Raw genomic sequence first — 24503 nt, forward strand, 5'->3', positions numbered from 1 at the left:
CGCACTTGCCTTGTGTTTAGTATTTTTCTCTTCCACGGCATCCCTGATGTCCATTTCTGCAGCACGCAGCAATAGCACATTATTAACATTCGGCACCCCCACAGTACCATTGAGCAACATCAGATCATCACTCTTGCCCACTAGAGCCGTATTTAGCACACCCCCAGTCTCATTTAGACATAGTACTGCAGTACTGTACAGCAGCAAAGCATGCTTGTCTAGCTGTAATTGTGTGTGCAACGTAAAAAAAGTTGTTCTAAAGCGTGCACTTCCGGCTGGTGGTGTGTGTGACTGTTGAAAGCGTGGACTGATGCCTGTTTGTGTGGGTGTATGCATGGTGAAAGGATGCACTGATGACTGTTGTGTGTGTACGCCTGGTGAAAGTGCCCATTGCTATCTATTGGTGTGTGTGCCTGTTAAAAGCGCACATGTTTGGATTGTATGACGTTTGTCTGCTGAGTAATGCTGTAGTGGTAATGAGTGGTGCTGTGGTGGTAAGTGTTTGTGTGTGGTTGTAGTGTGATAGTGTGTTGTTGTTGAATGATGCTGTTGTGGTGGTGTAGAGTGATGTTGGTGTGTTGCTGAGTGATGTTAGTGTGGTGCTTAGTAATGCTGTTGTTGTGATGTGTTGTTCTGTGCTAGTGATGAGTGGTGCTGTGTTGGTGTTTAATAATTACCACCACAGCATAACTCAGCACCACAACAGTTGCACTTCTCCCAACAATGGCATCACTGATGTCCACGAATGCAACACGCAGCAATACCACTTTATCATTCTGCACCCCCACAGTACCATTGAGCAACAACACAGCATCACTCTGCACCACCACAGCCGTATTTAGCACACCAACAGTCTCATTCATACATACTACCGCAGTACTGATGACTGTTGTGTATGTACGCCTGGTGAAAGAGTCCATTGATAGCTGTGTGTGTGTGTGCTTCTTAAAAGCGTCCATATTTTTATTGTATGACGTTTGTCTGCTGAGTAATGCTGTAGTGGTGATGAGTGGTGCTGTTGTGGTAAGTGTTTGTGTGTAGTTGTAGTGTGATAGTGTGTTGTTGTTGAATGATGCTGTTGTGGTGGTGCAGAGTGATGTTGGTGTGTTGCTGAGTGATGTTAGTGTGGTGCTTAGTAATGCTGTTGTTGTGATGTGTTGTTCTGTGCTAGTGATGAGTGGTGCTGTGTTGGTGTTTAATAATTACCACCACAGCATAACTCAGCACCACAACAGTTGCACTTCTCCCAACAACGCCATCACTGATGTCCACGAATGCAACACGCAGCAATACCACTTTACCTTTCTGCACCCCCACAGTACCATTGAGCAACAACACAGCATCACTCTGCACTACCACATCCGTATTTCGCACACCAACAGTCTCATTTATACATACTACTGCAGTACTGATGACTGTTGTGTGTGTATGCCTGGTGAAAGTGCCCATCGATAGCTGTTGTTGTGTGTGTGACTGTTAAAAGCGTACATGTTTTTGTTGTATGACCTTTGTCTGCTGAGTAATGCTGTAGTGGTGATGAGTGGTGCTGTGGTGGTAAGTGTTTGTGTGTGGTTGTAGTGTGATAGTGTGTTGCTGGTGAGTGAGGGTGAGGTGTTGAGGGTGAGGGGATGATGGTGTGAGGGTGACAGTGTGAGGGTGAGGGTGAGTGATTGTTGGCGAGGGTGAGGGTGTGAGGCTTATTGAGAATGTGAGTGGGTGTGCGAGGATGTGTGAGAGTGTGTGAGTGCGGATGTGTGTGAGGGTGGGGGTGTGTGAGCGTGTGGGCATGTGAGTGTGTGATAGAGGTCATGAGGTTGAGTGAGGGTGTGTGAGGGTGTGAGGGTGAGTGAGGATGTGTGATGTTGAGGGTGTGAAGGTGTGTGAGGGTGGGGGTGGGTGAGGGTGCGTGAGTGTGATTGAGGGTGAAGCGTTGAGGGTGAGTGAGGGTGAGGTGTTGAGGCTGAGTGAGGGTGAGGGTGGGTGAGCGTTAGTGAGTGAGGGTGATTGAGTTGTTGAGGGTGAGGTGTTGAGGTTGAGTGAGGGTGATGTGTTGTGGGTGAGTCAGGGTGAGTGGTTGAGGGTGAGTGAGGGTGAGGTGTTGAGGGTGAGGGGCTGAGGGTGAGTGAGGGAGGGTGATTGTGGGTGAGGTGTTGAGGGTGAGGGTGGGTGAGGGGCTGAAGGTGAATGAGGGTGAGGTGTTGAGGGTGAGTGTGGATGAGTGAGAGTGAGTGTGAGTGAGGTGTTGAGGGTGAGGTGTTGAGGGTGAATGAGTGTGAGGGTGAGTGAAGGTGAGGGTGAGGTGTTGAGGGTGAGTGCGGGTGAGTGAGGGTGAGTGAGGTTGAGGGTGATTGAGGGTGAGGGGATGATGGTGTGAGGGTGACGGTGTGAGGCTGAGGGTGAGTGATTGTGGGTGAGGGTGAGGGTGTGAGGCTTATTGAGAATGTGTGTGGGTGTGTGAGGATGTGTGAGAGTGGGTTAGTGCGGGTGTGTGTAAGGGTGGGGGGGGTGTGAGGGTGGGGGCATGTGAGGGTGTGGTTGAGGTCATGATGTTGAGTGAGGGTGTGTGAGGGTGTGAGGGTGAGTGAGGATGTGTGAGGTTGAGGGTGTGAAGGTGTGTGAGGGTGGGGGTGGGTGAGGGTGCGTGAGTCTGATTGAGGGTGAAGCGTTGAGGGTCAGTGAGGGTGAGGTGTTGAGGCTGAGTGAGGGTGAGGATGGTTGAGCGTTAGTGAGTGAGGGTGATTGAGTTGTTGAGGGTGAGGTGTTGAAGTTGAGTGAGGGTGATGTGTTGTGGGTGAGTGAGGGTGAGTGGTTGAGGGTGATTGAGTGTGAGGGTGAGTGAGGGTGAGGTGTTGAGGGTGAGGGGCTGAGGGTGAGTGAGGGATAGTTATTGTGTTGAGGTGTTGAGGGTGAGGGTGAGTAAGGGTGAGGTGTTGAGGGTGAGGGGCTGAGGGTGAATGAGGGTGAGGTGTTGAGGGTCAGTGAGTGTGAGGTGTTGAGGGTGAGTGAGAGTGAGTGAGTGAGGTGTTGAGGGTGAGGTGTTGAGGGTGAGTGAGGGTGAGTGAAGGTGAGGGTGAGGTGTTGAGGGTGAGTGCGGGTGAGTGAGGGTGAGGGTAAGGTGTTGTGGGTGAGTGAGGGTAAGGTGTTGTGGATGAGTGAGGGTGAGGTGTTGAGGGTGAGTGAGGGTGAGTGAGTTGTTGAGGGTGAGGTGTTGATGTTGAGTGAGGGTGAGGTGTTGAGGGTGAGTGATGGTGAGTGGTTGAGGGTGAGTGAGGGTGAGTGAGCGTGAGGTGTTGAGCGTGAGGGGCTGAGTGCGAGTGAGGTGTTGAGGGTGAGTGAGGGTGAGGTATTGAGGGTGAGTGAGGGTGAGGTTTTGAGGGTGAGTGAGGGTGAGGTGTTAAGGGTGAGTGAGGGTGAGGTGTTGAGGGTGAGTGAGGATGAGTGAATGTGAGTGAGGGTGAGTGAGGGTGTGATTGGCATATGTGAGTCTTTAGCATGTGTTAATGTTGATTATAATGTAATGTTTTTTTTTCTTTTTAGTATGTGTATAGGTTTTATAAGTATTTAGTGTATTTACTTAAACTGTCTTTTATTAGTGTTCTGGTAAAGAGTAGTACGCTATGTATTCCCTTTACGTTTGTTACGTAAGGGATGTTAGCGTTCTATTTTTTTGGTGATGGTGATGTAATGTTTAGCGTGACGTAATTTTTAGCCAATCGCAGCTCTACGTTGTGTGACGTAGCGTTGCATTTGACGTGCGTCAACGGGGCGTTTTCTAGATTGGTGTGAATGTTCGTGCGGTAAAGGTGTGTTATTCCTCCGTGGTTGTCGCTGCGTCGTTTGACTGGTAAGATGTACATGTTTTAACATTGAGTACATGAATTTGAATGTATTAATACTTGTGTTTATATACGTATTATTAATAATGTTTTATTAGGATGTATGAGTGTTTTATTTGTATTGCGCCTTGTGTATTATCGACTTTTGAGTTACAATATCCTTTAGTACTGTTGTAAAAGATAGATGCTTTAATAATGGGAATGTTTATAAATGTTACATAAAGCAATGTTTTTTTTTGTATGTGTTATGTCTTTGAAATTGCGAACGTAGTAATTTCGCGCTCACTTTCCTTGTGTTTGGCATTTTTATTGTTATTTATGCGAATGGTGGCTCGTGTTTAAGTTGATTGTTCGCCATGCATTGACTAATCTTTGCTAGTGTCTTCCTGGTATGTAGTTCCTGTAGTTTCGTTTCGCCTGAGGTGGCACTCTGATGTATATTTTTTCTCTGACTTGGCTTTTTCTTGTGTTATTTGGACCCGTATGTGACTTGTTTCGCCGCTATGCTTTTTTTTTTTGTTTGTTGCTTGTTGTAGTTAAAAGTATTATGTATGCACTGTTTATGTTCTCTTTGTGTGTGTTTTTTTTATATTTTCTACATTTCAGGGAATGAGCTGCTACGATCGACAGGTAATGACAATTTTATTTTCATAATATTAAAGAGTCCCTTTGTGAGTTCTTATACTTTTGTTTATGCATTTCCTTATTGTGATGTTAATGTAATTATTGTTTTCGGTCTTGCTTTGCTCGCACTTACTTTCTGTCTTGCTCCTCTCATTAGAGTGTGTTTTGTATTTTATCAATGGCTGCTATTTAGTTTTATTTTTTGCCATGGATTGAGTTCCGTTTTGCCGTACGTGTTTTTCGGTCGCACTTGCCTTGTGTTTAGTATTTTTCTCTTCCACGGCATCCCTGATGTCCATTTCTGCAGCACGCAGCAATAGCACATTATTAACATTCGGCACCCCCACAGTACAATTGAGCAACATCAGATCATCACTCTTGGCCACTAGAGCCGTATTTAGCACACCCCCAGTCTCATTTAGACATAGTACTGCAGTACTGTACAGCACCAAAGCATGCTTGTATAGCTGTAATTGTGTGTGCAACGTAAAAAAAGTTGTTCTAAAGCGTGCACTTCCGGCTGGTGGTGTGTGTGACTGTTGAAAGCGTGGACTGATGCCTGTTTGTGTGGGTGTATGCATGGTGAAAGGATGCACTGATGACTGTTGTGTGTGTACGCCTGGTGAAAGTGTCCATTGCTAGCTATTGGTGTGTGTGCCTGTTAAAAGCGCACATGTTTGGATTGTATGACGTTTGTCTGCTGAGTAATGCTGTAGTGGTAATGAGTGTTGCTGTGGTGGTAAGTGTTTGTGTGTGGTTGTAGTGTGATAGTGTGTTGTTGTTGAATGATGCTGTTGTGGTGGTGGAGAGTGATGTTGGTGTGTTGCTGAGTGATGTTAGTGTGGTGCTTAGTAATGCTGTTGTTGTGATGTGTTGTTCTGTGCTAGTGATGAGTGGTGCTGTGTTGGTGTTTAATAATTACCACCACAGCATAACTCAGCACCACAACAGTTGCACTTCTCCCAACAATGGCATCACTGATGTCCACGAATGCAACACGCAGCAATACCACTTTATCATTCTGCACCCCCACAGTACCATTGAGCAACAACACCGCATCACTCTGCACCACCACAGCCGTATGTAGCACACCAACAGTCTCATTCATACATACTACCGCAGTACTGATGACTGTTGTGTATGTACGCCTGGTGAAAGAGTCCATTGATAGCTGTTGGTGTGTGTGCTTCTTAAAAGCGTCCATGTTTTTATTGTATGACGTTTGTCTGCTGAGTAATGCTGTAGTGGTGATGAGTGGTGCTGTTGTGGTAAGTGTTTGTGTGTAGTTGTAGTGTGATAGTGTGTTGTTGTTGAATGATGCTGTTGTGGTGGTGCCGGGTGATGTTGGTGTGTTGCTGAGTGATGTTAGTGTGGTGCTTAGTAATGCTGTTGTTGTGATGTGTTGTTCTGTGCTAGTGATGAGTGGTGTGTGTTGGTGTTTAATAATTACCACCACAGCATAACTCAGCACCACAACAGTTGCACTTCTCCCAACAATGGCATCACTGATGTCCACGAATGCAACACGCAGCAATACCACTTTATCTTTCTGCATCCCCACAGTACCATTGAGCAACAACACAGCATCACTCTGCACTACCACATCCGTATTTTGCACACCAACAGTCTCATGTATACATACTACTGCAGTACTGATGACTGTTGTGTGTGTATGCCTGGTGAAAGTGCCCATTGATAGCTGTTGTTGTGTGTGTGACTGTTAAAAGCGTACATGTTTTTATTGTATGACCTTTGTCTGCTGAGTAATGCTGTAGTGGTGATGAGTGGTGCTGTGGTGGTAAGTGTTTTTTGTGTGGTTGTAGTGTGATAGTGTGTTGATGGTGAGTGAGGGTGAGTGAGGGTGAGGTGTTGAGGGTGAGTAAGGGTGAGTGAGGGTGAGGTGTTGAGGGTGAGTGAGGGTGAGGGGTTGAGGTTGAGTGAAGTTGAGGGTGAGTCAGGGTGAGGCGTTGAGGGTGAGTGAGGGTGAGGGTCTGAGGGTGAGTGAGGCGTTGAGGGTGAGTGAGGGTGAGGCGTTGAGGATGAGTGAGGGTGAGGTGTTGAGGGTGATTGAGGATGAGTGAGAGTGAGGGTGAGTGAGGTGTTGAGGGGGAGGTGTTGAGGGTGAGTGAAGTGGTGCTGTTGTGGTAAATATTTGATTTACTGTCCTAATTTCTATGCAGGTAAGTACTTAAACAAAAATAACTCAATCGGAAAGAAAGACGCAGAGTCCGTGGTGTTAGAGTTCTTAGGGGTTTTATTCCTTAAAAAGGAATGGTTCAGGTACCGGATATCATGTTCCTAACACCACTGGGGTGCAGGAAGGGATAGAGCATACTTTATTGACAAGACATAACTTTTATACTTAAACCATATACTGAAAACCAATACAGTAGGCGTAACAGCTGAGAGAAACAAGATAAGAGCATACACGTGTTAGCAATACGTAATCAGGAGGCGTGATCTGGGCGAGAACATAGAGGTGTGTGCTAGAAACGTCACATGTAAGTGTCACAAGTAGGTGGGTACTTAGCAGAATTTTGCAATGTCAGCAGAAATCTGAGGCCTGGATGCGCACGCAGCTGCATGACGCGTGATTGACGTGGAACTGGAGGGTGCAGGGGACTTGACATTTACACTAGCGGAAAGAGACAGAAGTCTGGCATGTCAGATCAACTCGTACCTAGATCATATCTGATATCTGATGTTTGGGAACCATATTATCTAGAGGGAAAGGTCTCTTGGGCAGAGGCTATTCTATACTGACTGTGAGTGCGTGTATAGGCGTCTATGTGTCTGCATGAGATGCGAGGGGGCATGGGTCTACCATGGTAACGGAGCTATGAATTACTTGCACGGAGACAGTGAGACCGGGCCCTTTGCTCTGCAGCTGGAAGGATGTTTACTTGAACTAGTAGGCAGGAATGTATGTTTGAGGAGTGAAGCAGATAATTCGAAGGTTGAATACAGTCTTGGCAGGCAGCAGGCTGAGCTAAGCGCCGTTAGCCGCGCAGGGAGTAAGGCAGAGGTCACGGGTACAGAGGCAGCCTGGGCTGAGGCTTTCAGAGTCAGAAGGCAGGAAAAGGCTCGATGGCAGAAATCGGAGGCCTACTTCGCCTGGGCTGGAAAAACGTGTAAAGTACACTACATAAAGACGTTGGCATGGCATACTTAGGAACGGAATATTCAACCCGTTCAGGGTGGATCTGAAAAAGGACATGTTAATGTTGGACGCAAATGTATTTGCGTCTTCATAGCTGGCACAGGAGGGAAGTTACATGTACTTTAAGCTCGTACATGGAGACGGTGGGGTACACGTTAGGGAACATTTCTTGACCATAAAATTTATATTTCCTCACTGTGGTGGTAAGTGTTTGTGTGTGGTTGTAGTGTGATAGTGTGTTGAGGGTGAGTGAGTATGAGGGTGAGTGAGGGTGAGTGAGGGTGAGGGTGAGGTGTTGAGGGTGAGGTGTTGAGGGTGAGTGAGGATGAGTGAGGGTGAGGTGTTGAGGGTGAGTGAGGGTGAGGAGTTGAGGGTGAGTGAGGGTGAGGGGCTGAGGGTGAGTGAGGTGTTGAGGGTGAGGTGTTGAGGGTGATTGAGGATGAGTGAGAGTGAGGGTGAGTGATGTGTTGAGGGTGAGGTGTTGAGGGTGAGTGAGGGTGAGGTGTTGAGGGTGAGTGAGGGTGAGGTGTTGAGGCTGAGGGTGAGGGGCTGAGGGTGAGTGTGGGTGAGGCGTTGAGGGTGAGTGAGGGTGAGGCGTTGAGGGTGAGTGAGGGTGAGGTGTTGAGGGTGATTGAGGATGAGTGAGAGTGAGGGTGAGTGAGGGGTTAAGGGTGAGGTGTTGAGGGTGAGTGAAGTGGTGCTGTGGTGGTAAGTGTTTGTGTGTGGTTGTAGTGTGATAGTGTGTTGAGGGTGAGTGAGTATGAGGGTGAGTGAGGGTGAGGGTGAGGTGTTGAAGTTTAGGTGTTGAGGGTGAGTGAGGGTGAGTGAGGATGAGTGAGGGTGAGGTGTTGAGGGTGAGTGAGGTTGAGGAGTTGAGGGTGAGTGAAGGTGAGGGGCTGAGGGTGAGTGAGGTGTTGAGGGTGAGGTGTTGAGGGTGATTGAGGATGAGTGAGAGTGAGGGTGAGTGATGTGTTGAGGGTGAGGTGTTGAGGGTGAGTGAGGGTGAGGTGTTGAGGGTGAGTGAGGGTGAGGTGTTGAGGCTGAGGGTGAGGGGCTGAGGGTGAGTGTGGGTGAGGCGTTGAGGGTGAGTGAGGGTGAGGTGTTGAGGGTGATTGAGGATGAGTAAGAGTGAGGGTGAGTGAGGGGTTAAGGGTGAGGTGTTGAGGGTGAGTGAAGTGTTGTTGTGGTGGTAAGTTTTTGTGTGTGGTTTTAGTGTGATAGTGTGTTGATGATGAGTGAGGGTGAGTGAGGGTGAGTGAGGATGAGTGAGGGTGAGTGAGGGTGAGGTGTTGAGTGTGATTGAGGGTGAGGTGTTGAGGGTGAGTGAGGGTGAGGGTGAGGGGCTGAGGGTTATTGAGGAGTTGAGGGTGAGTGTGGTTGAGGTGTTCTGGGTGATTGAGGATAAGTGAGAGTGAGGGTGAGTGAGGGGTTAAGGGTGAGGTGTTGAGGGTGAGTGAAGTGGTGCTGTGGTGGAAAGTGTTTGTGTGTTGTTTTAGTGCGATAGTGTGTTGAGGGTGAGTGAGGTTGAGGGTGATTGAGGGTGATGTGTTGAGGGTGAGTGAGGGTGAGGTGTTGAGGGTGAGTGAGGATGAGGGTGATTGAGGGTGAGGTGGTGAGGGTGAGGGTGAGGGGCTGAAGGTGAGTGAGGGGCTGAGGGTGAGTGAGGGTGAGGCGTTGAGGGTGAGTGAGGGTGAGGTGTTGAGAGTGAGGGTGAGTAAGGGGTTGAGGGTGCGGTGTTGAGGGTGAGTGAGGGTGAGTGAGGGTGAGGTGTTGATGGTGAGTGAGGGTGGGTGAGCGTGAGGGTGAGGGTGAGGTGTTGAGGGAGAGTGAGGGTGAGGTGTTGAGGGTGAGTGAGTGTAATTGAGGGTGGGTGATGAGTTGAGGGTGAGTGAGTGTGAGTGAGGGTGTGATTGGCATCTGTGAGTGTTGTGCATGTGTGAATTTTTATTTTAATGTAATGTGTGTTTGTGTTTTTGTATGTTGTTGTTGTTGTTGAATGATGCTGTTGTGGTGGTGTAGAGTGATGTTGGTGTGTTGCTGAGTGATGTTAGTGTGGTGCTTAGTAATGCTGTTGTTGTGATGTGTTGTTCTGTGTTGATGATGAGTGGTGCTGTGTTAGTGTTCAACTATTACCACCACAGCATAACTCAGCACCACAACAGTTGCACTTCTCCCAACAACGTAATTTGTGATGTCCACCAATGCAACACGCAGCAATACCACCTTATCATTCAGCACCCCCACAGTAACATTGATCAACAACACAGCATAACTCTGCACCAGCACAGGCGTATTTAGCACACCAACAGTCTCATTCATACATACTACTGTAGTGCGTGCAAGCTACAAAGTATGTGTATTTTGTATATGTTTTTTTAATGTGAGATGGATTGGCTGAATGTTGTATGTGGGTGTGACTATGTTGTATTAATTGAGTGTATTAGTTATAATTTCCCTTCTGTAGTGAAAAAATTACCATAGAAGTTTAAAATTTGTATTCCACACCTTTTTATTTTTGAAAAAAACACAAATATTTATTGTTTAACTTTGTACAAAAATAAGATATCCTGGCAACATGCGAATTTTAGTCAGAACATATGTCATCGTCTTTTTCTTTAAGAATATTTATGATTTTGCCATTACAAAAGACCACTTCAAAAGTTTGTGGCAAAAAATGGACAAGGGCATCCCCGATGTTGTCAACTTCATCATCTAACATAAACCATTTAATTAAGATCTCGTTTTCGATGGGCATAGATTGATATTCGTCTGTGTTTGTCACCCTTATTGTGATAATACTAGTTTCATCTGTGGTGCTTTCGACGCCATAAATTTGAATGTCCATCTTTTCCTCTGGTGGGGCTGTTACCTGTTGAGAGAAAACAAAAGCAACAATTAGTTTGTACATTTGTATACTTTATGTTTTGTGTAAGGCCTATAGTGGGTGAAAGGGACAGAGTGGGTGAAAGGGACACATTGGGTGAAATGGACAGAGTAGGTGAAAGGCTCCCAGTTGTTGATAGGGCTTGAGTGGGTGATAGGTCCAGAGTGGGTGATAGGTCCAGAGTGGGTGATAAGTCTAGAGTGGGTGATAGGCCTAGAGTGGGTGAAAGGGCCAGAGTTGTTGAAAGGCACAGAGTGGGTGAAAGGTCCCGAGTGGGTGAAAGGTCCCGAGTGGGTGAAAGGTCCCGAGTGGGTGAAAGGTCCCGAGTGGGTGAAAGGTCCCGAGTGGGTGAAAGGGCCAGAGTGGGTGCAAGGGCCAGAGTGGGTGAAAGTCCAAGAGTGGCTGAAAGAGATATTCCCAAAATGTTTTGTTTGTTGTGCTTACCTCCATTTTGCTATGGCGCGTTGTATTCAATATTTTTTGGCAATTGAATTCATGGACAGTGACGTGAGTTAGGGTAACATATTTGCCAAGATGTATTTTAAATAGTGATGCTTCTCTCCACAGTGTCACTTTTATATCATCTGTTGCATCTTTTATTGTAATCGATTTGAGTGGGGTATCTTGCCCATTGATAAACACAGTCTTTGTGTCCTCTTCCTACACAAAAAGTAAGCATTCTATTAAATAGTGACTGTAAAAACACATAGTACTAGTGCGTTGTATGAATGTCAATATAATGTATCATATTTAACGACCCAAATGAACATTTTTTCTAAAAGATTGCATTGTTTATTGCTAAAAATGGCTTTGTAGAGAGTACTTGTATTTGTAGTATACACCAAAGCACTGGCATATTATAGTTTTCAAAACTCGTACTTCCTACATAGTGTGAAAGAGTGTATAATTCTATGTTTTTTGAGCTTGTTAGTGAAGTTACTAAAGGTGTAATGTGTGTGTAAGCCAACTATGCATTTTTTTAGTAGACATGATGACATGAGTGAGGGTGAGGGTGAGGGTGAGTTATTGAGGGTGAGGTGTTGAGGGTGAGTGAGGGTGAGGGGTTGATGGGGAGTGAGGGTGAGTGAGGATGAGGTGTTGGGTGAGGGTGAGTGTAAGTGAGGGTGAGTGAGGGTGAGGGTGAGTGAGGGTGAGTGAGGGTGAGGGTGAGAGATTGAAGGTGAGTGAGGGTGAGAAGTTGAGGGTGAGTAAGGATGAGGGTGAGTGTGGGTGAGTGAGGGTGAGGGATTGAGGGTGAGTGAGGGTGAGGGGTTGAGGGTGAGGGTGAGGCTGAGGTGTTGAGGTGTTGAGTGAGGAGTTGAGGGAGAAGGGTTGAGTTTTTGAGGGTGAGGTGTTGAGGGCTAGTGAGGGTGAGTGAGGGTGAGTGAGGGGGAGGGGTTGAGTGTGATTGAGAGTGAGTGAGATTGAGGGTGAGTGAGGCGTTGAGGGTGAAGTGTTGAGGGTGAGGTGTTGAGGGTGAGGTGTTGAGGGTGAGTGAGGGTGAGGGGTTGAGGGTGAGTGAGGGTGACTGAGGGTGAGGCATTGAGGTAAACACATTTTTGTTTGCGTCCTCTTCCTAACCAAAAAGTAAGCATTGTATAAAATAGTGACTGTAAAAACACATATTACTAGTGCGTTGTATGAATGGCAATATAATGTATTATATTTAACGACCCAAATGAACATCCTTTCTAAAAGATAGCATTATTTATAGCTAAAAATGGCTTTGTAGAGAGTACTTGTATTTGTAGTATACACCAAAGCACTGGCATATTATAGTTTTCAAAACTCGTACTTTCTACATAGTGTGAAAGAGTGTATAATGCTATGTTTTTTGAGCTTGTTAGTGAAGTTACTAAAGGTGTAATGTGTGTGTAAGCCAACTATGCATTTTTTTAGTAGACATGATGACATGAGTGAGGGTGAGGGTGAGTGATTGAGGGTGAGGGGTTGAGGGTGAGTGAGGGTGAGGGTGAGTGAGGGTGAGGGGTTGAGGGTGAGTGAGGGTGAGTGAGGATGAGGTGTTACGTGAGGGTGAGGGTGAGTGTGAGTGAGTGAGGGTGAGGGGTTGAGGGTGAGTGAGAGTGAGTGAGGGTGAGAGATTGAGGGTGAGTGAGGGTGAGAAGTTGAGGGTGAGTAAGGATGAGGGTGAGTGTGGGTGAGTGAGGGTGAGGGATTGAGGGTGAGTGAGGGTGAGGCTGAGGTGTTGAGGTGTTGAGTGAGAGTGAGGGTGAGTGAGGAATTGAGGGAGAAGGGTTGAGTTTTTGAGGGGGAGGTGTTGAGGGCTAGTGAGGGTGAGTGAGGGTGAGTGAGGGGGAGGTGTTGAGGATGATTGAGGGTGAGTGAGATTGAGGATGACTGAGGCGTTGAGGGTGAAGTGTTGAGGGTGAGGTGTTGAGGGTGAGTGAGGGTGAGGTGTTGAGGGTGAGTGAGGGTGATTGAGGGTGAGGCATTGATGTAAACACAGTCTTTGCGTCCTCTTCCTAAACAAAAAATAAGCATTGTATAAAATAGTGACAGTAAAAACACATAGTACTAGTGCGTAGTATGAATGGCAATATAATGTATTATATTTCACGACCCAAATGAACATCCTTTCTAACAGATTGCATTATTTATTGCAAAAAATGGCTTTGTAGAGAGTACTTGTATTTGTAGTATACACCAAAGCACTGGCATATTATATTTTTCAAAACTCGTACTTTCTACATAGTGTGAAAGAGTGTATAATGCAACCTTTTTTGAGCTTGTTAGTGAAGTTACTAAAGGTGTAATGTGTGTGTAAGCCAACTATGCATTTTTTTAGTAGACATGATGACATGTTTGCGTTCATACTTCCGGCACATATTGTCCCTGAAACAGTCATAAGACTTTTTAGACTTGCAATTTTAAAAACAAACAAATAAATAAGATATGTCATTTACAATACTAATAAGTCCAACTTTTTAAATGCGAGACCTATTGCATTTTCAATGGTTTTTTTTTAGTTGACATGATGACATGTTTGCGTTCATACTTACGGCAATTATTGTCCCTGAAACGGTCATAAGACTTTTTAGACTTGCCCGTTTTATTTCCTTAATGGGAGAAGCCGATGGTGCAGGCGGATGCAAAATGTTCTTTGCTTGTTGGATCAGGCCCTCCTCAATTGTAAGCATTGGCGGAAAATCCGTTCCGCTCGCGGATTTTGCGGATTTTCGGGAAATCCGCAATCCGCGAGATTTGCGAATTTCCCGCAAAATCCGCAAATCCGCGAGCAGCGGATTTTGCTCGCACTGCTCGCACTGTTCGCGTGAGTTCGCGCCCCGCGAATAAGTGCAAAATTGCAGAAATACGATCTTAGCAAAACTGAAAGTAACTACTTACCAGGTTCAAAAGTTCAGGCTCATCATTAGTAGCCATTTCCTGTAGTGCTTCCTGAGGGGCCCCTCCAGAGTTCAGTTGCCAGTTGAAACTATTATGTGACCCTGCTCTGAACCTCAGAATAGTTACACATATGCCACAAAGGTCCTGAATTACAGCTAAGGGAGACAAGCAGGAGCCAGGCTGGAAGTTAAAATCCATTAATCAGCCCCTAATTCATTATTGTCAGTTGGGGCAGGGCAGGTGTTGTAACTAATTTTGCAACAATGAAAGCACTTAGCAAGTGCAAAAGATCACTAATCAGGGCGCACTAAGGAAGCAGGTGCCAGCTAAAAAAATATTCTGTGACACATTAATCAGCCCCAAATTAATTCAGGTCACTTGAGGCAGGGAAGGTGTGCTTTGCTTTGCCGAAAATAATGTACACTGGACAACCAGAGGGTATGGTGATGAAACAGAGGGTGGCATGGGTGGGCCAGAGGGTGGCATGAGTAGTCAGAGAGTGGCAGTGGTGACAGAGAGTGGCAGTGATGAAGAAGAGTGTCCCAAACAGGCTGGACACGTAGAAACAACAAGTTCGCGAAACTTGCGACCCGACAGGTAAGTTCGCAATTTGCGACATTGTACAAAACCCTCGCGAACTGGCAGAAACCCGCGCAAACACAAAAAAAAAAAAATTCGCGAGAATTCGCGGATTTTGCGGATTGCGAATCCGCAAATCCGCAAAATTCGCGAACGCGAGATCCGCAAAATTCGCTCATGCTTACTCAATTGTCATAGCGGGAAATTTTGTTACTTTAGTTTGCTTTGTAATTAAAATTGTTTTGTTTTTGATAATAAAGTTGCGTATCAGTAGTCCACAGTTACTTTTAGTTTGCTCATATAAATTTTCTTGATAACAAGTACATTTTATGGTTCCAGTTTTATCTGCTAGAGCCAAATGGAATAGAATTTTCTGTTCTTGTTTAGCATTTTTGTAAGTAGTTTTCCCCCTTTTTTTAAATGTGACTAACTTTAAACAGGATTGTATTGTTTTACCTGTACACCAGTATAACTGGTACTCTAAAACTAGAGGTCCTGCAAACACTATTTAATTTGCAGGCCTATATGCCTGCTGTCCCTTAAACAAGTTAATAGACCATAACTTTAACTGTTTTGAAATAAATTAGCTCTAAATAAGGGAACATGATGGAATATAATATGCGCATTGTATTCTCTCTATTTAGACAAAAGAAGCCATCTTCCAATTTTAAAAAGAAGCACTCCGTTCCCTTTAGACCAAAGCAAGACCTAAAGGTGGAAAAGACGCTCACTGGAGTTACACATTGAAGAAAGTTTAATGCTTCCATGACCGGCTATATAGTAAGCATACCTTTCATGAGCTCAATTTTTAAATCGAGTGTCCAAAATGCAATAGACTTACGGTTTACCTAATATTATGTACACACAGGTCAGCCTAAGGAACCTCCCTAAGTGTCGAACAGTGAACACGAAATACATCTTTGTGGTTGCAACTAAATTCCCAAGGCAGCTACCATAAAACTTAAAGTAAGCATTGTATTGTGCCCAGTAGAGCATGAATAAAGGTTGTAGTTTTGCGAAAGAAAAATTGAACGCAATAACTGTACACAAATTATCATTGTGTACATACAGGTTTTTAAAGGAATAAATCGGAACCATAACAGTGGATAAGATTTATCTATCCCCAGGATTTAGACTGAGACCGCAAATTGAATACTGCGAATTGAGTAAGAGAATCTTATTGTTTTGCTCTGACACCTATAGTATTGTAAAAAACTTTCTGAAAATGAAAACTCTCAATGAATGTACACTAATTGACTGTTCCGTATATTTTTAGATTGAAGAAATTTGTTTGTAGTCCTGAGGAAGGTGTACCATCAATTTCAAAACACCGAAACGCGTCGACAACTTGGCTACCTTTTTTAACTTTTTGTAAATTTTTTGTGAATTTGTATTTTGTGCCTAATGTTAATATAATGCTAATATACTGTGATTGCTTTTAAATGTAGAATTATGAGTATATACCGTATTTTGATTCTGATGATGTTTTTAATAAATTTGATTTTAATGAAAATTATGTTTTTTGAGAGATAATTGTGGAACAATTCCTGGGTACATATCATTGAGATCAGAATTGTTGTTGGTGTCTTAGTCTTTAAAAAGTTAATTGTACTTCAAATTCAAGAACCACAGAAAGGAACCAACTTTTTCTTGTTTTGCTATTTTTCCCAGTCCTTTCTGGGTGTGTAAGGGAAAACTCTCTCTTTTGTCAAACCTGAGCAGTTGATGACATTAACTCTTATGGGTTTCTGATATCGTTTGTTGTCATCGGTATTAATGTTCATGATTTCTTCAATAGACATCATCTGAAATAGAAAATGTGATATAACATGTTAAATACAAACCCATATTGCTTTATGATCACTGTAATAGCATTCTAAAGTACCATAGTTGTGTAGTTGGTCATTTGTATATATATGATCTAAAATGGATTGGTAGTTAGTTGTGTAACTGTTAATGAGTTGTTGACATTGTAATTTTGTTTCAAAGAATCCAAGTAATTGCTTAGTGTTTGCATTTTGTTGAGATACATCCACATTGAAATCCCCTATAATAATCAATTTGTGTGTGGGGTAAAAATCCGTAATATTTGTGATAAAATCAAAAAGAGAAGTTATACTTTTTTGGGGTGGTTTGTATAAAATAATAATAAGGTAATCCGTGTTATAAATCTGTAGAGTAAAATGTAAAATGTCCATCCCTTCATGTGTCTCATAAATAGGCAATATAAATAAATCTTTTTTGTAGTACATAATCATTCCATGGTTTGTGTTGTATGTATGAAATGTATCAAATATAATGTGATGGTATTGTTCTATCGTGAAATCATTAGCTGTAGCATTTCTTGTAGTGTTTATCTCAGTTAAGCAAATAATGTCTGCTTCTAATATATTCCTATCCGCTACCATAGATGAAAAATGTTTCTGTAGTGATCTTATATTGTGTGCAATGATATTGAAATGTGCACTGTATGTATGTAACTGTGGGATATGTATTTCAAGTGGCATTTCTGTCCTTAATCTGTGCATTTCCTCATTAACTTGTGGATGTACTAAAATTTTACCTTCATCAAAATTGTGTACATATACATTTTGTATTGATTTTGCCCTGCTAATAGCAACATAATGCAAATGATGAATCTTGCTGTTATTAAAGTGTATATAAAGTGGTTCAAGAGTTGCACCTTGTGTGCGATGTATAGTGCGTGCTGATGCTTGGCGTAAAGGAAATTGCTTCCGTATAATGGTAATACATTTTTTAGTGTATTGAAAATGTCTAGCTATAGCATGTATTGGTGTCCATGTATTTTGTATTTGTGAATGAAATAAGTGTTTATATTGTTGTCTGGTTGTTTGTCCTATACTGGGATTGTCAAATAACAACCAAACAATAATAGGTGTATTGTTAATCAATTCAACTAATTGTACCACACCAGTTGCGCCATTTGTTAAACCATCATTGACATCCACATTGCAACTTAAATCATAACGAAGTTGTAAGGCAATGTGTAATGTATGTGAAAGGCCCATTGTTTTCTGTGGATCTTTGGGCAGTTGCTTAAGAATAGTTTTTTTCACATTTTCAGACAAATCAGAACTGACGGTATCGCTTGCTACTGTTATGTAGACTGGATAATCTTTGCAATGTTTTTCTAAAACCTTTTTGTTAATTTCATTAACTTCTATATTAGTTGACATGATATATGGAATTGTTTCTAATAAACTCATCAGGTTGTATTTCCCTTTACTTAATTTGTGAAATATCTTCTTCAGTATGCTTGCCTTCTCTCAATCGGTTTAGTAATTGAGCAAATTGTAGATCTTCTTTTTGGCGCATAATTTTTGTTAATTCAAAAATTTTAAAATGTTCTTTCCATAAGTTAGCACTTAAAGGACCATACATCTGTGTAGAATCCTGAAAAATGTATCTGTCAAATACAGGTTTTAATTGGTAAAAGTCACCAATGGCTAAAATAGAAATTCCTCCGAATGGTTCATTAGATGATTTTATTTCTTGAAGCCTGTTATGTATAAAATTCAACATATTGTGTCCTACCATTGAAATTTCATCAATAATAACAACTCTAACATGCATCATTTCCATTTGTAGAGCAGTTCTATGTTCATGACTCAGTTGTTTATAAGTCAAACTTTGCGACACAGGTATTTTGAAAGTGCTATGCAGTGTTTTGCCATTAATATTATGGGCAGCCTTTCCTGTTGGAGCAGTAAGTAAGATATAAACATTATCAGGATTTTCACCTGCCTTAGTGTTATAGTAGCGTAGTAAAGTTTGATATAGTGCAGATATTACAAAACTTTTCCCAACACCAGCCCCTCCAGTGCAAAAAGTATAGCATGGAGTGCTTGTAGTTTTAAACCAATGCAAGTGATGGTAAACAAATTTAAGTTGTTCTTCCGTTAAGTTTTGCATAAGTTGTTGGTATTTTTCATTGGGTAAAATAACGTTAGTTGAGCTTTGTTCTTCAGTTGTAGTTCTAATTCCTAAATCTAGAGCCAAATCATATCTATTATTATATTCTGGATTTTGGTCTTCTGTCTGTATATTAACAGTTGGTGATAGAGGAGGTGACATTACATTTTCATGACACTGTTCATGAATAATGTTTGTAACTTCGCCATGCTGTTTGTTATAGATTTTTAGTTGTGTGTCAACAAATGTTTTAACTTCCAGATACCTATCATAGTAAGTTTCCTTGTTGATTAGTATTTTTTGTTCTTCCCTCCATGGATAGTGCAACATTAATATTTCTCTATAATACTCTTCTGGTTCATTATTTTTGCTAAATCTGCAAAAGCGTATTATTTTCCCTTGTCTGCGCTTATTTAAAGCATAATCATAATTCTGTTTCTGTTGTTCTTTATTTCCGTCACTACATTCTATTTCTAATTCTTCCTCATCTGAGCTGTAAAAGTTTTGTTCTGCAAGTAAATCTTCGCAATCATTGATTTCTTTCCCATGTGTTTTTTTCTTCACATAGTTGAAATTAGCCGCATAGTCTGCTAACGTGCACATCTCTAATGATTGTGGCCGTTTGCAGTACTTAATAATAATATTTTCACATTGAATGTCAGTTGAATTTTCTGGCAAGTTATTAAAAGTTTCGATATCACGCATTAAATAAGTTCTTTTCTCTGGACGGCTAGTATTAATAAATACAAATGATCGTGAGCTTTTCCGTAATGGTATTTGAAGAATTAGATATGCTGCTTCTTGAGCACTAATTTCTGTGCAGTTGAGGAATTTGTTTCCTATGTGTTTAAGTTGATCTTTGATATTACTATTGCTTGTTACCTCTTTAGCAGCTTGCGCTAGAAGTTTGCTAATTCCTCTTTGCGATTTACTGATATATGAGATAATATAGACTGCACAAGCATAAGGGTCCAGTATAAACTGCAAGTCTATGTTTGCTCGCCAAGCTTCTAAAAGAGTACTATTGTAGTTATTGATGAAGCATTCGCCTGGTGTTCTTTTAAAAAAAGTAGTTGTTTTTTGTAAGCTAGTTTGTATTGAAGTAATATATTCTTTATCATCCATTTTAATGAAGTCTAAAAATTCCTCAAAAGAAAGTGTATTAAAAGTAGTATTATTCATAGCTTCATGTATTATTTTCATATTATCTTGCCATTGCTTATTTGTCTCCTCAAGTGTTAATGGCTCTAATATGAGCGTTCTTGACATTGGATATTTTGGATATTGATATTTGCATGTCCGTTGCTGTTTACGTCTGCAATTTTTGGTGTGACCATGCCTTTGTAGATTTATTAACGGTTGTAAAACAGGGTTCTCAGACTTATGACAAGTGATATATTTGTCTATAAAGCTATTGACTTCTTCCACTAGTGAAACACCATACAATGGTGCTTTGTTTACCCAGAGTAATGCATGTATATGTGGAGAACCTCTTTGTTGGAATTCGACTCTGTAAAAGTAGTCTACTATTTCCCCAATTGGATTAGTGCCATTCAGCAAAACACAATTAAAGAATTTCCTAACTTGATAGTCAAACTGTCTTGCACATGTTATTGGATCTTCTTGTATTAATTTACTTTTAGTTTCCCAAGACATGTTTAAGAATTCTTCCTCTGTACATTCCTTTAAGTTTCTAACTCTCAATAGTATATTTATTAATTGGTGCCATTTTGTTTCAGCAGCAGATAAAGTCAAAAAGAAAGTGGGTATGCCAAGTTGCCTTATCATTGCAAAAATATCTTTTTTGCAACCTTCCCAATATAGAGGTGAACTGCGTATAGTTTTTAATACTTTGTAACCCTCATTAAACTGTAAAACATTGGCAATATTACATTTAATGTCTTTAGCAGTTATTTTATTCCCATCTGTAAAATGTTTTCTGATGGAAATGTTGATTTTACCATGGATCTGCTTAATATGTAATTTCTTCAGTTTAAAAAACACATTAGTAATAGATTTAGCGACTCTTCTATCATAACTCCTTAACTCTGCTTGGCAAATAGTACTATAATGTACCGGTATGTGTCTTTCCTTATTGTTAGGCCTTCGTTCACCACAAAAAATAGTAGGGAAAGCCAAAAACTCTGAATCTTTATCCTCATATAAACCTCTTGGCGTGTTATGTTCAGCTGGAGCGAAACTTAACAGATTCAGCGAATTACTAGTAATAGTTTCATTTGTTAACATAGTATCCAAATTCCCAGCTTCTATGTTGTCTGAACTATCAGATGAATTGTTTGTCTCAGAAGTCTCATTGTGAGATTCTATTTCTGGAGGTATATACTCCCAGTCAGGGTTAATCGTAACACCATATTCATTAAACATTGTACTATTTTTAGCTAGCCATGTAGCTGCCTTTTTTACTGTATTTGGTCTAATATTCTCATAATGTGTATATGATTTATAGATTAATTTCCTTTTTAATTTCACTGGGATTGTCATGGCGTCATTAATTTGCCTTGGTAAAATGGTAACAGTTGTCATAACATCTGCAGGTACATTAACTACTGCACCTGATAATGATTTTTGAAAACCGCGTGGCAGACTCCGAATTTGTAAGAATGGTATCCTAGGTGAAACTAATCTTTCTTCTAAATCATATAATTCTAATTCAACTGGTACATTTGGGAACCCCATGCCATTTACAATAGAACATGGTGGTATTTTGTTTTTGCGAATGTAATAATAGCAAGTCTTACAAATAAAATTTGTTTTCTTGTTACTAATGTTACACGTTTTGAAAATTTCGGATTGGCTAACACTGCGTATATTTTGCAACGTTTGTTTATGCCACAGTTGATTGCAAAGAGTACAAATGTACTCTGGCCCATGCAATATTTCACGGTGGAATTTGCGAATGATTGTATGGATTTGTTTACCTCGTTTCTGTCTTTGGCCCTGCGTGAATATGGGTCTGTTATTATCAGTAGCACTTAGTTGACTGTTGGTAATGTCTTCTTCAGCTGTATTAACTTTTTTTCTTTGTACAACTTTAGTTGGACATGTACTTGAATCCCTTTTTCTTTTCCGAGACTGTTTATTTGTTCCCTGTATAGATTTACTATTCCCTGGTAATTGTGCTAAATGATTAGTATTGCTATTCCCTCCCTTACTTTTATTCAGTAAATCATCTGAAGACATTGTTGTTGATGTTATAGTCTGATTAGGAGTACATTCAGTAGTATGTACCCAAATTTTTCTTTCTTGCGGTAGGTGACTATTTTTTTTGTGCACAGTAAGTGCTTTTGTAAATGATTTCCTTTTAATGACTTTTATATCTATTGGTGTTAATTCAAATTGGACACATTGCTCAGCCTGATGTGTAAAGTTATATGCTAGTTTCATAACATATTGAATCAGCCCTTCAAAAGAATGAAATGCAATTGTAACACATGTTCCGTTTGAATGAGGCATGCCTTCATGGTCCCTACTATGTGAATCAAATACAAAGTATGATTGCATATGTTTGAAAATAGCTATAACATAGTCAAGTCAAGTCAAGTCATAAAATTTATATAGCGCACTACATACCCAGAGGGTTTCAAGGCGCTTAGGAAGGGGAGGAGGATTATTTGTCAAATATCCACGTTTTAAGCTGCTTTCTGAACGCTAGGTGATTCTGGGTGAGGCGAAGGTAAGCGGGGAGTGAGTTCCATGTTTTGGCAGCCAGGTATGAGAAGGATCTGCCTCCCATGGTGGTCTTGTTGATGCGAGGTACAGTGGCGAAGGCTTGGCTGGAAGAGCGAAGTTGGTGTGGTGTTATACAAAGTATAACACCACAGTGCTTATTAATAGTAACATTTAATGCTGTGCTAATATCTGGGTAGGCTTTATCAAAACGTTTAAGGACATCACCGTAGTAAGCGTTCCGTAGCAAAAGTGAATATATCTCTTGATTGTGGTCTATATACCTTGGCAGGTCATCTGGATGCATAAGTGTTTCTTTGTTAATAGAATGAATTTGTAGATATAAAGCGTCCCCACGGTCCATTATATAATGCAGATCATTAGAGTTCCAAGTAGTTACTGGCTTGCATAAATTGTGCAAGACAGCAAAAGCACTATTTGGTAAGCATTGCTTACCTTGTGATTTGCTATTAAATTTGCTATTCCCTTGATGGTAACTTGCTTTCAAGCATCTCTGCATCTTATAAGTTATACTAAAATGTTTTTATCAACAAATTTAAATTAAGAAGGTTTGTGAAGTAACACATTTTTTGGGGGACTGTAAGGTATGAACTTTTGACAATTTTTCAACTAACTGGCAAAGTAGTATTTACCTTAACTTCTGTTTCTTTTGTTGTTGTTTTATTAATCTGAAAGGAGAAAAAAAAAATAATGGTTAGAATATATCTTTTTGAATTTTCCCCGTAAAGGCCACATTAGCATGTAAATGGTCTTTTAAAGACCTGTTAAGAGCTCTGGTGCTGCTGTGAGTGTATGCGCCACGGCTGGCACACAGGCGGGGTGAAATGATAGAGGGAGAGAGAGGGAGTGGGAGGAAAAGGGGGACGGAGTGGGAGTGAGTGTGTGCGTGAAAAGTTAATACTGAGAGACGTAAAAAAAGGTGTGTGTGTGTTATCTTGTAACTTGGACTGGTTACTGTGTTGCATTGAATCTGAGAATGAATGCGGTGTGCGTGTAATATTGAAAGTGTACCCAGTTAGTGTGCAAGTAATGTACAAAGACAGAAAGGGAGTGAAGGGGAGGGAAATGGAGAGGGAGTAAAAGGGAGGGAGAGTGAGGGAGATGGAGAGTGAGGGAGAGGGAGGGAAAGTGAGGGAAAGGAAGGGAAATGGAGTGAGAGGAAGGGAAAGGGAGTGAGACGGAGAGTGATAGGAAGGGAGACGGAGATGGAGGGAGGGAGAGAGAGGGGGAGGGAGACAGAGGGAGTAACAAAGTTAGAGTGAGAAAGAGGAAGGCAGGAGAGAGGGAGAGGGAGCTAGAGAGAGGGAGAGAGAGGGTGAGTGTGGGTGAGGGGTTGAGGGTGAGTGAGGGTGAAGTGTTGAGGGTGTGAGGGTGAGGGTGAGGTGTTGAGGGTTAGTGAGGTGAGGTGGTGAGGGTGAGGGTGAGTGAGGGGAAGGGGTTGAGGGTGAGTGAGGGTGAGTGGTATTGAGGGTGAGTGAGGGTGAGGGGTTGAGGGTGAGGGATTGAGGGTGAGTGAGGGTGAGGGTGATTGAGAGTGAGGGGTTGAGTGAGGGTGGGTGAGGGGGGGTGAGGGTGGGTGAGGGTGAGTGAGGGTGAGGGGTTGAGGGTGAGTGAGGGTGAGGCGTTGAGGGTGAGTGAAGGGTTGAGGGTGAGGGGTTGAGGGTGAAGGGGTTGAGGGTGAGTGAGGATAAGTGAGGGTGAGTGAGGGTGAGTGAGGATGAGGTGTTGAGGGTGGGTGAGGGTGAGTGAGGGTGAGTGAGTGTGAGTGAGGTGAGTGAGGTGTTGAGGGTGAATGAGGGTGAGAGTTTGAGGGTGAGTGAGGGTGAGGGTGAGTGAGGGTGACGGTTTGAGGGTGAGTGATGGTGAGGGTGAGTGAGGATGAGGTGTTGAGGGTGAGTGAGCGTGAGGGTGAGTGAGGGTGAGTGTGAGTGAGGGTGAGGGGTTGAGGGTGAGTGAGGGTAGGTTAGGATGAGAGATTGAGGGTGAGTGAGGGTGAGAAGTTGAGGGTGAGTAAGGATGAGGGTGAGTGTGGGTGAGTGAGAATGAGGGGTTGAGGGTGAGAGGTGTTGAGGGTGAGTGAGGGTGAGGGTGAGGCTGAGGTGTTGAAGTGTTGAGTGAGAGTGAGGGTGAGTGAGGAGTTGAGGGAGAAGGGTTGAGGGTGTGTGGGTGAGGTGTTGAGGGCTAGTGAGGGTGGGGGAGGGGTTGAGGGTGAGTGAGGGTGAGTGAAATTGAGGGGAGGGGTTGAGGGTGAGTGAGAGTGAGGGGTTGAGTGAGGGGTCGAGTGAGGGTGAGTGAGGATGAGGGTGAGGGTGAGTGAGGGTGAGTGAGGCTGAGGGTGAGGGAGGGTGAGGGAGGGCGAGGGGTTGAGGGTGAGTGAGGGTGAGGTGTTGAGGGTGAGTGAGGGTGAGGCATT

At 42.6% G+C, this 24503-nt stretch overlaps 1 protein-coding gene across 1 annotated transcript; it reads right to left on the minus strand.

The window, feature by feature from the left end:
• Window positions 1–10114: 10114 nt before the first annotated feature.
• On the minus strand, window positions 10115–13641 carry LOC147731625 (uncharacterized). Its single transcript, XM_086958776.1, has 3 exons — window positions 13525–13641; window positions 10949–11164; window positions 10115–10489 (listed from the first exon to the last, which is right to left on the minus strand). The coding sequence occupies exons 1-3, from the start codon at window positions 13549–13551 to the stop codon at window positions 10205–10207; spliced, it is 528 nt and encodes a 175-aa protein (XP_086814902.1). The 5' UTR covers window positions 13552–13641; the 3' UTR covers window positions 10115–10204.
• Window positions 13642–24503: the final 10862 nt, after the last annotated feature.

Source organism: Lissotriton vulgaris, chromosome 2_1 (assembly GCF_964263255.1).
Source record: "Lissotriton vulgaris chromosome 2_1, aLisVul1.2, whole genome shotgun sequence".
Lineage (NCBI taxonomy): Eukaryota > Metazoa > Chordata > Amphibia > Caudata > Salamandridae > Lissotriton > Lissotriton vulgaris.

Excerpts from the sequence above, each read along its gene's own strand:
- LOC147731625 (XM_086958776.1), bottom strand. The coding sequence starts at position 13,551 with ATGACCGTTTCAGGGACAATAATTGCC. Across the intron at positions 11,165-13,524 it reads TTTCAGGGACAATAATTGCC|GAAGAGGACACAAAGACTGT; the intron begins GTAAGTATGAAC and ends CTTTTTGTGTAG. Across the intron at positions 10,490-10,948 it reads CGCGCCATAGCAAAATGGAG|GTAACAGCCCCACCAGAGGA; the intron begins GTAAGCACAACA and ends TTCTCTCAACAG.